Below are 16,898 nucleotides of genomic sequence, written 5' to 3'. Positions count from 1 at the left end.
TGATGTCGTCCATGATGGTGGGGAGGAGGAGGGCAGTGTGGTCCATGGCAGGGAGAATGAGGGGGATGATGTTGTCCATGATGGTGGGGAGGAGGATGAGGACATTGTGGTCCGTTGTGGGAAGGAGGAGAGAGGTGATGCGTTTCCTCTTGGGGAGGAGGAGTATGTGGTTCATCATCAAGAAGTGCAGGAGGGGGGTAATGTGTTTCCTCTTGGGGAGGAGGAGGAGTGTGTGGTCCATCACTGGGAAGAGTGGGAGGAGGATGATGTGTTTCCTCTTGGGGAGGAGGAGGACAATGATGGTGTGGCAGATGAGGGTGGTGATGTGGCCCACCATGCGGTAAGGGAGGAGGAGGTCCTTCATGGCTGCCCTGATTTTCTTCACTGAAATCATAGTGATGCTCAGAGTCTTCAGGTATGAAGTGAGGAGGAGGTGGATGGCTATGCCTGTGATGATGTCTGTGACCAGCAGGATGATGGGGATGCCTTGGTAGCCAACCCAGAGGTGGATGTCTGCATTTTTGTCCATAGTGCCACTGCTATTTATAGAAACACCAGAGAAAGAAGTARTGAGAGAGACATTAATATAATAGAAGGTGGTGGTGAGAGAGAGAGAGAGGTGAGAGTTATGTGGATTCACATTTATAGTTTCAATGAATTTTAAGGAAAAGGAGCTGTATTTTTTTCAAGATGAGTAGGTGATGTAATGCCAAATTACTGAAAAGGATCTGGAAATAATAAACAATAATTAAATGACATAACCAATTGGCCAGAATTTGTGATGGATTGAAAAACTAAACTAAATATGATAAAGTAAACCTAAATTTTCCTTGCAGATATGTCTTCTAGCTAATGTTGATAATGTTAGCAGTGGTACAGCTCATTATTGAAATGTGTTTATTCAGAGCCTGATTTTTGTTTGTATCCAAAGACCTTTATACTTATTTGGCAGTATAAAGAGGATTAACAAAGTATATAATAGATAGTTTAAAGTGGCCCAATCAATTATTTCTTTTTCCTTATTACTTCTGTCTTATTTCTGCTTATTTTTGGCTGGGAATATGTAAATATTTATTAAGGTTTTATGAGAAATTCATCTTTGGTTGATAAGGCTTTCTGGCATGTATTCCATAGCTGTTTCCTGAAAGTAGCTGGAAAGTGTTGATACATTATAGCTCATCTGTCCACTTGTTAAGGCAGCTTGCAGCATTCACAGGGGCAGATATGGACAGTATCTCTTCATAGAAATGGAGGTAATAGATGTGAGAGATGGTTTTCACTTTGTCAGATGGGGAAGCAGAATGAGAATGTTTGTCTTTAGAGCACAAAATGTGAGCATACACATGCCATTTCACTATTCTTAGGTCAAGGATTAAACTTTCTAATCTAGTTTCCTAAAGATGAGAAGTTTATGCACCTGTGCTCCATCTGTTCTTTTACCTGTTACTTTCTTCTTTGCTTTTGCTTCCTAAAATTACCTTTGAACTTGTTTGCTAATCTCTACTTCCTTTAACTAAGTGGTATGGATGGGTAGGTATAGAGGGAAGACACCCTTTGAGGGAGCAACAGGGACAGCTTAGTTCTCATTCATCTTCTTCCATTGATCTAATAGTCAGCATCAGTCCGTCCTCACCTGCTGCATTTTATCCAGGCAGTAACAAAGAGGCATAAGCAACCTTTGCCATCTTCTGTTAGGCTGGGCTGAATGCCTTAAAGGTTGCAGTAGCCTGCATTACAATATAGCCAGAGATTTTTCTGTAATGGATTACATACCCAGGGATGGTAGAGCTCACAGTTTATATCAGTTCCATTAGATTCTTCTGTAACACTGATTGTCGCCTTGCAGAATCCCACTTGCTGTGCAAAACAAAACAAAAAATAATGCACATTTGGATTCTTATGATGGGGTTAATAAAAGCTACTGAAAGTTCAGCATTTTAAAAGTTAGGTTAGTTCATATGGTACCTAAGTATGTTTGCATAACCTGGCTAGATCCTCAGCTTTCTGATTGGTCATACTTGCCCTATAAATAGTGATTAAAATATATGCTATTTTTGAGTGTTAGTGACTGTGAACATGACTTCCCCATGTGCATCTAGAGAGCTATTACTCTTCATCTTATTTATCTTTTGATGTTCACAAGAAATTCATCAGCTACCAATGCCTCCAAAAAGAGAACCCCATGGAGGATTCATTCTTTCTTCTGTCTTTGGTTATTAAACATCCATTTAGATTGGGCTATTCTGAAATTTTGCTCAAAGTCTTTGATAATAGACACTATGTAGCTGTGCCACTTGAGGAGAAGCTCAGGACAGAGCTTTTTTCCCCGCATTTCCTTTTTGAGAAAGGTTTACTGCAAGCTATTAGCATTACTTCTTTTAGCATCCTGTCTGCAGTGACTTTGGCCTGCTGTCCAGTCTTTTTGTGTGGAACTGCTCTCTGCTTGCTCTCTCTGGTCTTACTTTTGTATGTGGAGTAGTGACCTCACGACGCRTGTCTGCCATTTCAGAAGCACAATCTCATTATGAAATAGGAAGTGTGAAGCTTGCCACCACCTTCTTCACATAAAGCATCACAGAACTCAGGGATAATAGTTCTGTGTAAGCTCTTTGCAGCAGGAGCTTGATACATATTTGGGTAATCGGTAGCCTATTATGAAAACTGATTACAAATGTAACAGCATGTTATGCATGTAACAGCAGGGGCAGCACTGAGAACCAAATTCAAAGCCTCTGGCTACCTGGTGTGTGCTTCATTCTAATAAACTTTTGGCTCTGCTACTAAACCATTCACAACATTTTCCAATCTTCTGGACTATAAAGAGTCAGAGAAGGAAAATAGTTGTGGATAAAATGACAGTTCTACAGAGGTTTTATTTTTTTTTTTATTTCATTCGTAGGAACAATATATTTTAGCTTTGATGACTCTGCCTAGAAGTTTCTGTGTTGTAGACTGTTATTAGGAGGAGGTGGGATGAAGAGAGTGATTTGATAATGATCTGAAGACAAACCTGAATCATTGAACTCTCCATTTCCCTGCTGCAAAGAAGGAAAAAAGAAAAAAGAATTCCTGGCCTCATTGGGATGAGATAGTACACATATTTCATTAAAGGTCTATAACTCAAATTAACRTAAAAGCTTTTGTAAAAATAGCACTATTGATTTACTAGGCAGTAGTCAAAGTTTGAAGGTGAAAGCAAGATACAAAAAGTTCAAATCTATGTCTGGAATATCCCAGATCCCAGTTACATTTAGATTTGAGAGTTCAGATTGGCTCCTTATAGAAGACAGAGGAACAGCTGTGAAATTAGCATCTGGACTTGGACATGCTGGACTTTAAATTTTGAGTTTGGATACATGCTTATAAGAAACACTCTTTTCAGTTGTCCCATGTGACAGGACAAGAGGCAATGGGCAGAAATTGAAGCATAAGAAGTTCCGTCTGAACATGAGGGGGAATTTCTTCACTGTGAGAGTGACGGGAGCACTGGACCAGGTTGCCCAGAGAGGTTGTGGAGTCTCCTTCTGTGGAGATCTTCAAGGACCGCCTGGATGCAACCCTGTCTAACATGCTCTAGGTGACCCTGCTGAGCAGGGAGTTTGGACTAGATGATCTCCAGAGGTCTCTTCCAACCTTACTTCCAACCTCCCTTCTATGATTTCTATGAAACACTTGGAAATATTGTGGGAGGATCTTTCTGGTGCCACTCATTGTACCAGTTCTCACTCTAAGATTTTACTTACAGCGTGCCAGTCATCTAGAAAATCACATTCCAGTTGCATTTTTGTATGTTGTACAGATTTGGAACAATTGGTCTCTTTTATGGAGAATCCTAAAATGTGACTTTCACTGGGGCCAGTCTGAAATAAAGAGGTCAAACAAACAGTGATTACTAGGTGTATTAAAGAAACCACTCTGGTAATTTTAAAAGCAATAATATTTCATACTGTTATACCAAAATCCTGTCTACTTCTTACATTCATTACCTGTCCTTTTAAATGTTCATACGTGTACACATGGTGAATAAGAAAATGGATTRGGTAATTTATGCCTTACTTGCCTCACTCCTTTATCAGTTCTGGGAATGGTTGCTTTATATCTGTGTCTAGTTTGTTGTATGTTATAAAACTGTGATTTTTACAGTCTGTGTTTTTAGGGAGTAGGGAGAGCAGAGTCTTTTAAAACTGTCTTTAGAAAGCTTTTATGATCCTGTTAAAATCTATAGAGAGCTGTTTCATTTTAATTTTCAACTGTTAGAATAGTTTATTTCATGGCAGTATTGACATGCCCACAGCTAAGGGCATATATATGCACACAAGTTTCACTGATTTAACTATATTTGTTTAAAATGGGTGCACATACTTTGTTGTACACTTTTATGTCAGAAGTCATAGTTTCTAACTCTTACTCAATCTCTTGAACTGTAATGGTACAATCTTAATTCTCACTGTAGCTAAAGATGGAGAAGTATGAAGACTCCATTTGCAAAAAGTGTGGCTTAGGGAGAAATACATGAAGTAATCTGAATACAGCCATGGGCTGAATGAGAATGGGGATATGTCCTGGGTGGAGCTACAGTCTAGAACACTGACAACTTTCTAACAGTATTGCGAGCTGCAGGAAGGTGGGGTTGGGCTAATGTAATGTGGATAGTTTCCCAGAACAGCATGGGGTTACAGCAGAAGCCATGGAACCTCATTACAAAGGTGTCCTGAACATGGGTTGACGGAAGGTCTCCAATATCTACCAACAAGAAATTGTGCTCATGTGAGAGTTAATGCTTCAGATCACCCATAGGATAAGTCTTCATGTTGGTATCACTGAAAGGTGGAAGAGGAGTTACTTACCAGAGCCAGTTTTTCAGGAAGTAGAGCACAGATAGATTCACTTCCTGGTCCTTCAAAGCCCTCAGAATGCTACTTTKCTCGGCAGTTAAGAGAGAGTCAAAATGATACTAAGCTTGTTCCACTTCATGTTGTACCCAGATATTCCAAGAGTAAAAAATTATCTGTCTTCAGCTGACAGAGAGTGTATGACAGTGATTATATACATGGACTATACATCTTGAAGGACTCTGGTCAGTGGTAAATAAACTCTTGTTTGTTATGACATGTTAGATAAACATGCATAAATAAGAATACAAAAAAGGCTCTGACGTTCTGACTGCTATGGTTTTAAGCAGATGAGAAATACCTTTGCTTTCACATGTTTAATTTAAAGCTTTTCGTAACAAGCTTTTGCTGAAGCAGGACCGTAAACTTTAAGCAGATGATTTATGCTGAGAAGTTGCAAGCAATAGTTCTGATCCTAGAAGTGTTTGAATTCTTGTCCTTTTAAATAGTTCCAGGAAAAAAATGTCACTTACCACCTTTAAAATTTTTTCAACTTTGTCTACGTTGAAGTAGTTTGTGTGGTTACCTTCATTATTATATTTTTCCAAGGCCTTTGCAGCAATATCCTTGTGTTGCTCAGTGACTTCTAAGACTTCAACTTTTACAGGACAGTCTTTGCACTCTAATAAATCTGGAGGAACTATAAAAACAGAGAAGTTACTAATACTGGAATAGATATTAATACCTGTGGGGGTAGAACTCTGCACAAGTATCTTTAACATGAACTCATAATGAAAAATTGAAATGTCAAGAGTTTCCTTGGAAGTCAAGTACCTGTTCCTCAGTCTGAAAATATGAATTTGTCCTATCATGGGAAGAAAAGGCAGCTGTGAAAATGTATATGCTGTATACAGTAATAGGTATACATATTGTATACATATACTATATATCATGTATAATKTATAAATCTTTCTGTTCTGTCTTACCTACCACCTTAAATAGGCCTTCTTTCCAAGTTTACCTTCTTTCTCAATATATTCAGTTTTGTGTTTTGGTGGACTGGAGTGGTCATATGATTTGACATCAATGCAGTTTGCTTTTGAAGACTGGGGTAACCTTTAATTCTATTATTCATTCTTAATATTTCATTTTAATTATATAAAATAGAAATTACAAACAGATGAATGAATTTGTTACAGTTACCATCTACTAGGAGCACACAAAGTTGTACTTCAGTACTAGAGCTGGTTTGAGGTATGTATTAGATTACAATAGTGGTTATTTTACCTGGACTTACTGTACAATTAAATCCGTATAGTTGGTGGGATTTTTTCAGCAGCTGGCTTGTATATGTGATAATCTTACATTGCCCAAAGACCTGACAGGAAAAAAGAACATGTGGCTGTGATGTTATTTTCACTAGATTTAACTGGATGTCATTGATCATGGGAATTATGTCTCCTTTTTATGTACAGTATTTTCAAGAATAAGAGATGTAGCCATTAATGGAATGTTTGACCCAAAATTTGTGTTTCAGATAAAATGGGATCTCTTTCTACAAGAGCCTTTATTTTAATTTTTGGTTTGCCTTACTGAATAGACAATGGAAGACTAATTCTCAGTCATTCTAATACTTACTTATAATAATATTAGCTAGGAAGGAAAGTTAGGATTCCATAAATACTCAAAGATTACATTAATCGTAATGAAAAAGTAGATGGAACTTTTCTCCCATTCCTTTTCCGCACCTTAATAAAAAGAGCAAACACCTTCTCTGCTATGTGGCCTTCATGCTTTGTTCTGTGTGATAGTTTCACCACTCTCCTATTTAAATAATGTTTGGGACAAGTAGTTCTCATCCCAGAGTACACCGTTGCAATGCAGAATAAAGGACAAGTATTGCTGTATAGCATATATATCATAGTGTCTACTGACACTACAAATATTTTATACTGTCATATCACAAATTCATTAACATAAAACTGACAAAATATAACCCTGGAATTTCTGTCTAATATAATAGGAACATGAGTTAAAAATCATTTATAGTGCCCCTTTAGTCGTCAGCAGATTATTTTCAAAACATCAGTTCTGTTACCAGCAGTGGAATATGGAGTGTAGCTCCTTTGACAAAACTAGTTAAACGAAGTTGCCCTTGTTTGGCAAGACCAGTCCACCCTTTTCCAAACCTTTTGCTTCTGTTTTACAACTCAAGAATCCGGTAGATTTTGTTAGACAATGAGGCATTTTAAAGCCTGACCTCTACTTAGAGATTTCATGCCACATGAATTTCTTGGCAGTTCAGATAAAGATCAAGTCTTTGTTAATGCATTATTGACATAAAGTTCTTCCTGGATACTGTTACTTGCCAGGGAATGTGCATCGCTGTATTTACAAGACTCCCAATGTCTTCCAGATAATACTGAGCATTCAGTTTCCAGAACATCCAAAGTTAAGTAAAAGATTGATGAATATCCCTGGAAGAGAAGTACAGGTGAAAAAAAAATGGATACAAGAATACAAGAATCTTGGTCTGAAAGAAACTTTCTTGCAAGTAGATACACTTAATCTTTAATGTAGCTTTCCCAGATCCTTATTAAGGCTCTTCTGAGCCAACAAGCATAGATTCATAGAATGCTCTAGGCTAGAAGGACTTTTGGACATTGTCTTGCCCAGCTGCCTACTCAAGGCAAAGCTAACTTCAAAGCTAGATTGAGTTGCAAGGGGCCTTGTTCTTCTGAGTTCTGTATCTCTCCAAAGATGGCTGTTTCAGAATCCCTCTGGCCACTTCTCAGTACTTCACCACTCTCATTGTGATTTTTTTCCATATGTCTAGTACAAATTTCCCTTCCTGCAACTGTTGCCTGCTGTCATTTTGCTGAGAGTCTGTGAGAAGAGTCTGCTGTCAATATGGCATGCATCATGTAGGGAAAATGCCAGTGTTGAAAAGTTGCCATTCTCTGCAGATTTTCACATTGAATATATTTGTTAATTAGCAGCCCCTTTCTCAGACAGCCTATTCTATAGATACATCAATTCCAAATGAGATTAGTGACCAGATGCTCTCTCAGAGCTTTGTTCCCTGCCCAGTTTATTCAGGGAGTAACACAACAAAACTGTAATAACCCCTATAAGGTCAGGAGCAGAGGGTAGCCTATATCCTACCCCCTGAGTGCATAAGATGGGGAAATAGAATTTAAATTTGCCTACTGGGATAATAGGATGTGCTGTTAGGAATTATTAGTGGCCCACAGAAAGAGTCTGAAGCTAATACTTAGGTCTTGTATTTTTTCTGCAGAAAAATAAATCTTAATTAACATTTGGAATGGATTAGTTAAACTTCATGCAACTTTGTTACGGTCCTTTCTCCCTTCCTTCCAGTTACCCAACTATATCCAAAATTAAGGTAGTAACAAAATAGCTATTTTGCAGGATACATTGATCTAATTAATGTTAGATACTTCCAGATTAAAGAAACTCTCTGAATRTAAAGTATGAATATAACATCTGAGACTGATAACAGATCTGCGCGATTAATTTCAGGTGTTGTATAAAGCTATTGAGAGCACTTCCTCTGCTAACATCTTGTCCTCTGTAAGAACAGAGAACATTCAGCATCCTATGGGGCCAGGCTTACATGTAATAAGTCGTGTACAAATGAATACTGAGATAGTAKAAATGAAAGCTAGGTCATTGAATCATATCAACTTCACTCTGTTAAAGACAGTAAGGCATAAACTTATAACAATCTGCCTCATTATTTTAAAATCACAGTATTGTGTAAATCAGCCTTTAAATTGATACTTACTGTATGTTGCTCATAGGCATCAACAACACGGAATAAACCAAAAACATAGCCATCTCTGCGATGTCTGTTGACCAAATCCAGGGCCACTCCTGCATCTGTTTCAATGGTATCACAGTCTGCAGGTGTAATGCTTGACTCATTTTGGGCARTAGAGCACTGCAGTAGTGTTAGAAAAAGAGCTGAAGCTAAAAGCTGCATTTTTTTGTAGTATTAGGTCACTTCTCTCTGTGTTCTGATAAAGCCTGTAGTCTGCTTTTAAATCAGAGTAGCCCTCAAAAGAAGGTATAAATGAATGCTGAAAGGGCATGGTTTTATGTAAATTTTAGTGCTGTGTCACTAGGCTATAACCTTGACCCTGGATTAATATTTGTAAATACAAGGTAAATGATTATATGGTGACTGAGCAAATTTTGAGGGAAGTAGGCCTTACAGTACCCTCTGGACCATGCATCAAAGGAATTACTGCGATTCTTAAAGCAGGTATTGTGTAACATAGTGTTTTACTATGAAGAATATTTAGCTTCTAACAATGTGCTGCGGAGCATAGCATTATGAAGGTCCAGGTTATGTATGAAGGTGTAATGCAAGCTTGGTTTTTGTTTTCTGTAAAAATAGTTGAATTGTAAACATGATGAAATATCTGGGGTCATATGATGGCTATGTACATATCCTTGTTTTTATAGATCCTTAACTAGCAGAGAAGCAGTGAAAGGGAAACAAGGGGATAACCCAGGTTTGGAAAGGGAATGTATCTTAGGATGCCTTTGCAAGCTGGTGATCCATAACTTCTATGTAAATACCTGGTATTCCTGGGCACTCACAAAACTTAGAGCAGATTTCTATCAGCTTTACGGAATTTCAGAATGGTAGGTAATCTAGGGGTAAACATGGCAGAAAGTGATATAAAGCTGCCTCTGTTCTCTAATCTGAGCAGTTCTACATGATCTTTGCCTGTAATAGTCTTAAAAGAGTTCATTAAAATTTCTGATAATTTTTCAGTACTGATTAAGATAATCCATACCAAGATTTGTACTTTTCACAGGAAATGTAAATATATGTAAATATACTCTGGTAAGCAAAAAGGAGATGCTGTTGTCTCATGTTATTCAAAATCTTTTGTTCAAATTAGTTTAAAGCATTAAAAGGCAGTAACCACTTGTCAGGGACTGGCTGAAGTTTGAGTACACAATACAACCTCTGAATAAGAAAATAAATAAATAAATAAATGTGAGCCAAAAATGAAAAGGCCATTCATGTGAGAAATTTTGCAAATCCTGGTTAGTGTGAGAGACTGGATCAGCTTYTTATAGAAGGAGGTACTAGCTATATAATTGATCTGGGTTTACACATTTGACTCCAAATTTTTGGCTTGACTTATTTTTTTGAGAAACATTGGGGATTGTTGTGGGAAATCACCCTTAACTGTATCTCACTACATTAATCCTTATTCAAAAAAAAAAAAAAAGACTTTTAACATATGTGTCTTCTAAGAAATCACGTTCAAGCACAAGTCGAGCTAAGCAATAGCTTTTTTTTATAGTTAATTCAGTTTACACTTGGCAGTTCTCTGGTAGTATATAAACTGAAGGGGRGAATCTCACAGTATGATGCCTTGGGACATTCAAAATTAGTATAAGTCAGTTTAAACAGATAAAAGATAGTGTTTTTCTGTGCAATGGGTAATGAACTTCTGGAACTTGTTGCCACTGAAGGATATGGAGGCAGACAATATTAGCCAGGTCAGAAGCAGATTAGACAAATTCATGGATAACAGGTTCTTAAGTAAATACTTGAAGGACTAGGCAAAGAAGTACTCTAACACCATCAGTTCAATGGTTCTGGGTGCTGGAAAAATAATAAAAAAAAAGTGATCAATCACAGAAAGGGGGCGGGCTCACAGGTTCCTTCCAACCACAACTTATTTTGCCACTTTGAGAAGTGAATACTGGGCTGGACGACTACTGGTCTGATGCAGTAGGGCATTTCTTATGTTCATTATGTTTTTATATTATTTCATTGTAATATTTCAGGAATGCTTCTGCTGGGAGATTGAAGAAAGTCATGAAATAAACACTTTGTAAATAATCAAAGACATTTGAAATACATCTTGTAAGAAAAAAATAATACTCATATTGTTGTTCTGTTCCAAATTCCACCCTTCTCTGCATTCATTACTTGCAATCCTATTTAATTTTCAAATGGGCAGTTATACTGAAGAAAGGCATCAAATTAGATCATTTATAACATAATTCCTGCAGTGGTCTATAGTTTGCCAGTTGTTCTTTTTTTTTTCTGTTTTGTGCTTTTATTGTGACGCAGATAATTTTCATGATGGTAGCTTATGTATTTTTRTGGATGAAGTAGGAACAACTGTGAATAAACAGTAAAGATATGCAATTCCTGCAAAATCAGCTGCAAAAGTGAGAGTAAGATTTTGTTCCTGCTGCAAAGCTTTTTTCCTTGATCTCTTTAGAAAAAAAGATTGGAATCTATTATTAAAGTACAGCCTAGGCGAGCACTCCAGGCACAGCCAGAGTAGTTAACTAATTACAGGTTCTACTCTAGGCAGTACAGTGTATTTTTATCATTTTTTATCTAGTTTGATATCTTAATATTTTCATATTTATTGTCTTTTCATACCTATTGTTTGTAAGTATTCTGTATTTTTAATGAACCTATTTTGATAAACAGATTGCTGTGGAGGGTAGGAATATGTCTATTCCTTCTTTCCTAGCTTTGTGAAAGCTTATTCACCTCTATAGCTTTTACCAAGACTTGACTTGCAACAGTGAGAGGTGATACACCTTCAAATCTTAAGTAGGCGCAAAGCCCCACCCATCCGTAATTCCCAGAAGTCTGGGAAAACACAACAGAAAGTGTCTGGGGCTCAATGAGTTTATTTTCCCACTTGAAGAACAGTGCATTAAATGCTAAAAAAACAGATTTTTCTTCTTAAGGAAAAAAGAAGAAGACAGCTGACAAATAAAGAAGTTGATATGCAAGAACCAATTATCCCTTTCCTAAAGTATAACTGTAACTATTTACAGATCTCTTATCTGATTTCTTGGGAGTGCAACTGCTAGGCTGGCTGGCTGTTCCCTGCTCCCTGCAGTGGCACTTTACTCACAGAGGGGGACTATCAAATCCCACAGCTCATTCAATTGTCATGCATGCTAGCAAGAATTTAACCATCTTGTTGCCTGTGCTGCTCTGCAGTGGCTGTTTTTTCTGCTCCTTAGCAAGAGTTGGTGTTAACAAGTACACGTGTGGCCTCAGTTGCTGATAGGAGACTTCTTTGCTATTATCTCTACTTCTTTTTAATCCATGATGTGTCACAGCTTCAGACCAGGAAGGGCTGACTTTTACACCTTTTACACTTTGTTGCAAAAAAAKAAGTTTTCCACTTTTGGGTAGCTTTTAATAGAAATGTTCCCAAGTTTGATGGAATAACATAGGTAAACTCATCATGTCTTTGTTCATCTCCCCGTTTTTATCTGTCAGGTGTAAACAGGGTGCCTTTTTCTTCTGGGCTGTTCTCCCTCTAAGATTGTGGCTTTGGCCGCTTCCTCTTTCAGGCATTGGCTGCCAGGTTTATACCATTCTAGAGAGGTGAGAAATCCTTTGATCTTTAGTAGAAACATTCTTAGGGTAAACAGAATCTGGACCTTATTCAGAAAACAGAAGAGTTGTACTGAATGTTTGCCATCAATAATTTTAATCCTGTAAGTTACTAAGTTGCTACTTCATGCTACTAGCAGATGGCTTTTAATTCACTGCAAGGCACTGCTTCCCCACAGGATGGACYTCTTCTAAGTATGTAAAAAGCATTCTAGTCTGCTATGCCTTCCTTCTTTGCAATACTTTGAACTGCAGCTGAGGGTGGGTTATTTAGCAGAAGTTGTCCAGGACCTTTGGAGTTCATCTTCTGTTTCATCGTGCCATAACTTTTTCCTGCTTGGCTCACTTGTGCCACTTTTGAATGTTGAGGAAGTCATTATTCCGTAGTGTGATGTTGGTAGACAGGAATATGCAGCAGGAATATGTACCCATCTGTGTGGCACRTTGCCAGGGATGCCTACTGCTTGTGAGACAAACGCAGTTATACAAATTTGCTTTGGTTATGGTCTTCAAAGCAGCAGCCGCAGCTATAGCTTACCCTCCTTGGCTGCAGCTTCACTAAGAGAACAGAGATTCTCAGAAGGATGAGGTTGATGCTTTGAAAGGTTTTTTTGTCTTGTTACAGCATCAGTATATTGTATAATGTATTGTTTGATGACAGAGAATTTTACGATAAAACTAGGGTCACCAGGAATGGCTGCAGAAGTTCAGAATAACTYAAGAGTTTTCGTAGAGAACACTGCAGTGCTTGCTGCAGAGCACAAGTGCAGCACTGTTTTATGAGATTTCCCTGGTACAMCCACAAACAAGGTCTACAGAAGTTCATGGTGAGCAATTATCAGGAAATTTGTCTTTATTTTCACAAATGAAACCATTTGCCTTATGAGCAGCAGCATTAATGAGGCCTGGTTTCTATAGATGTGACACACATCTGCAATACACCTCCCCTTCTCGTTATTCCTAGTACTCTGCGTCTTCAAGTCCCTTTGTCCCTCTTTCATTCCTGCCTAATTCTCTTCTATGCCCCCTTCTTTTTTTGACTAGGAAGTTGGTAGCATAAACTRTGGCTGGTTTGGACTATTCTACTTGTCTGGCCAATAAGCATGTCTTGACTAGGTGGCTGCTGCAGCTCAGGGTAGATAAGGAGTTCTTTTATAGTCTCACCCTCTGTGAGGGCACTGTTTTGGACCTTTTCTTCTTTACCAGTCACCAGTTTTTATGAAATTTTTAGGAACTTCATAACCTTAAGGTCTCTTCTTGTCTCTCAACTTTTGTTCAGGTAGAACTAAAGTTGAAAAGCCAGCTGACAAGTGAGCAGTTTGGAAATGTAGTTACAAAAACCTCATTATTTAGAATGCATCCCAGAGCTAATACAGGGAATGAAAAGGGTATCAGCATTCCTTGTCTTGTCTGCAACATCTTGGCTGCAATTTGCTTCCTGGAACAAGCCACCACATTTTAAGTTGATGACCTTAAGGATATGTCGCAAGACAGGCCTGTTTGCTAAAGGAATTGAGAGGCTGGAGGAAGAAGTGGGGAAAAGAGTTTGATGTTATGAATGGGGTCAGAGGAAGTTCTAAGGGATTTGATTTTTAGAAGCTTGTGKTGTTACACTTTTCTTAAAATATAAGCTTGAAAATTTTGCTCATAAGTTGTAGTAGAGTAACATGAGGAAAGTGTTGGCCACCCTTGTGATTTTATTGTATGTATGTTTGTATGTGGAGACAGATCCTTAAAATCTACATTTGAAATCAATAAAATATAGGTAAATTGCAGTTTTCATTAACATGTGTAATATCAGGAATGCAGATTTCAACTTTGGAGTCAGTATAGCCAGCAGGTTCTGAAGTCAGGAGTTAAACAGAGTCGAAAATAACTTATTTTATAAAATCCTTTCTTTTTAAACCCATCTTGAGATTTTTGAAGCCTGTTTTTTAAAACTCTCAGATTGGCCAGAATGAGAGTAGGAGAAGGGTAACTGAAAAATCAAAATGAATGCTTAGGCAAAGTATATATAAATAGGCCAGTGTATCTTATTCCTTATCCATCCAGCTTTAAATGTCATTGCCCTGTTCATGCATTCCTGGGCATAGTCTATAATCAGAGATAAAGGTTTGATAATATCTGGGRAAAATGTCAACAGTCCTAGAGTTCACTGACTTTTGGTTGTCTGTGCATGAATAAAAAACATTGTCCATGTCAAATTGTCATGTTTTCTTAAATAAACATCAGGTCAGATTTTAGGTGGACAGCGCCCTAAAGCAAGTTAATAGTGRATGATATAATATCCTAAGATCACTACATGTTGAAAGATTCTGAAATAAATTTGAAAATTTACTCAATAGGCACAATATTTAGCACTGAGAGAGATGAAACCTCTGTTGATGTGTGGACATCATGGACTTYGTGTGGTTTCTTGACTGTATGTTTGTGGTTTACTAAGAGTCACAAAATTCAACGTTTTTGTACTGGAATTGGCCACTCCGTTTCCTTATCTAATTTGTTTCCCTCTGCTGCCTCTTACTCTTTAGCTTTTTCCAAAAGGAACAATTARTTTAACTACCTTACTCTATAGGGTACATGTAGGGTACCTACAGGATAGCCAGACTGCAAAGGGAGGAGATGAAGCCACCAGCCTCCATTGGTAGYCTCCAACCTGCTCGGAAAAAAAAGCCAAGCAGTCATTGTGGTTGAGCTATATGTGTCTTTCAGGTATGCACAGACAGCATATATCACATTATGGAATCATCTGATTGTCATGAACAAAAGATTGAAACTTTATTCATTCAGGAGAAAATAGTCTAAAAATTGCGTTGTTTAATTAAAGTCGACTGTCAGGGAAAATAGCAAGTTGCAGGGCTTTGAGTGACTCTTTCCTTCCTTTAGATACAGACTTCAAAACTTGTGTCTGTCAGAATCCACCCATTTCTCATCTCCWGTGACTGCAGGAAGAGCTGTATGTRTCCTGTWYGTGACTGGCCTRGTCTCCATTGGACGAGGAGAAGCAGTGCTCAACAGTTCATGGCACTGGGAGGATAAAAGAGCATTTGGGGTMTGACTGAGGGTACACAGAGTGTGTTGCTGCCAGCTGTTTTGCTCAGTCAGGCCAGAGGTGGATAGACCAGGCCAGAAGGTGGAGAGATTCAGCGCTATGACTTTTAAGCAGAAGATTGGCTGCAGTCTTGTCTGATGTGTTTTTTTATCTGACAGTCTGCTGCCACTTAGAGTGTGAGATCTGTCACATCCTGTTCCCTCCTCTGTCCRTGTGGGTGTGTTGGAGGGAGGAAACCACAGTGCTGACCCACTCACAGGTTCGTGTAGATCTGCTGGATCAGCAGGATTTGAAGTAGTGAAGGCCAAAAACTATCAGCTCTTAAGCATATCAAYGCCTTCTAGTACTGCTTTCATTCAGAACTGTGCTACTGCTGGAAGTATCCAGGTAGACCCTGAGGATGAAGGAAACACAGAAACTACACATCTTCGGTCTCCCTTTTGTACTGCAAGGAATTAGTCTGGGACTCTGGCACCAAACCTCACTTAGGGCAAATATGGATGATAGCCTAGATGACACTGAAAGCTGGATATTGAAATCCCTGTGCAGGAGCAGGGCAYAGAGAACAAGGAAAATCCTCATGAATCTATACTGACCAAGATGGACATACTAAGCCTGTTCAAAACTAGCYTGCCATCACCAAGAATATCRTAGARTGGTAAGGTTGGAAGGGACCTCTGGAGATCATCTAGTCCAACCCTCAGCATAGCCGGTACGGGGATTGAACCCATGACCTTGGCATTAGTAGCACCACGCTCTAACCAGCTGAGCTAATACGTAAGCWTGGGTGGAGGTGGGCACTTTCATAAAGATATTTTATAATATCTCAGCTAGCCACCCCTGCTGGTACACATTTTTGAGTGTTTGAACCCAAATTTCAGGTACAGGCTAAAGAAAGTACTGGTTCAAATTCAGTCTCTTTGCCCTATCTTTGGAGTTRTGTAAACAGCATCCCAACTGAGTGYTCAMAACTGTGGATCCAGAGTTTCGGATGTTCTCTTTAACTATTCCTGTTAAGTTCAGACCAAATCCACTCCATTTATTTCCACTTGCTGCTATTGCTGTTCAATTTAACATTATGAGCAGCTGCGATCAGAAAGGGTGGAAAAGGGATATTCTTTGTGGTAGCCAGCAATCAATGAAGCTGATTTCGTCCCCAATACTTTTTTGGGGGAAGACTGGTCTTACATATGTTGATGTGAATCTCACTAGTATCATCTAAACAGATTTAAGCCATACTGACATTTGTATCAAGACGCAGGCAGTTAATAGGCCACGTGATAAAAAAAACAAAAGTGAAAAAGTATAGAGATCAAATGAAAAGAGGGGAAAAGGGGGGTTTTGGAAATTATTGAAGCATCACAAGCTGTTTCCCCAGTGGTCTTGTTCCTTGACTTATTATATRTAGTGACACCTATTATCTTTGATTTCAGCATGAGGCAAAGCAGTAGTCTGTGCAGGAAGCTAGAACATACWGGTYGTGTTARGGAAACYTGAGCTGACAAATATGAAACTTCAYGAGGAAAAAAAGCTGCTGAGATTTGATGCCCTACTAAAAATGTAAATGCTGATACTGCCTAGAGCTCAC

At 38.4% G+C, this 16,898-nt stretch overlaps 2 protein-coding genes across 2 annotated transcripts in view; one reads left to right on the top strand and one right to left on the bottom strand.

Annotated features, from left to right (window-relative positions):
- HRG (histidine rich glycoprotein) overlaps positions 1-8,838 on the bottom strand; it is a 9,529-nt gene extending 691 nt beyond the window's left edge. The window contains exons 1-7 of the mRNA XM_085307104.1: positions 8,641-8,838; positions 7,202-7,309; positions 6,120-6,210; positions 5,366-5,532; positions 3,744-3,860; positions 1,774-1,857; positions 3-539 (exon numbers count right to left, since the gene is read on the bottom strand). Coding sequence (XP_085163230.1) covers positions 3-539; positions 1,774-1,857; positions 3,744-3,860; positions 5,366-5,532; positions 6,120-6,210; positions 7,202-7,309; positions 8,641-8,838 — 1,302 coding nt within the window. The remainder of the gene's footprint in view (positions 1-2; positions 540-1,773; positions 1,858-3,743; positions 3,861-5,365; positions 5,533-6,119; positions 6,211-7,201; positions 7,310-8,640) is intronic.
- Positions 1-16,898, top strand: part of LOC146594657 (uncharacterized) — a 125,586-nt gene that overhangs the window by 41,446 nt on the left and 67,242 nt on the right. The window lies entirely within an intron of this gene.

Source organism: Rhea americana, unplaced genomic scaffold (assembly GCF_003343005.1).
Source record: "Rhea americana isolate MKP2758 unplaced genomic scaffold, rheAme1 scaffold_253, whole genome shotgun sequence".
In the NCBI taxonomy this organism is placed as follows: Eukaryota; Metazoa; Chordata; class Aves; order Rheiformes; family Rheidae; genus Rhea; species Rhea americana.
This window is presented reverse-complemented; position numbering and strand designations above follow the sequence as displayed.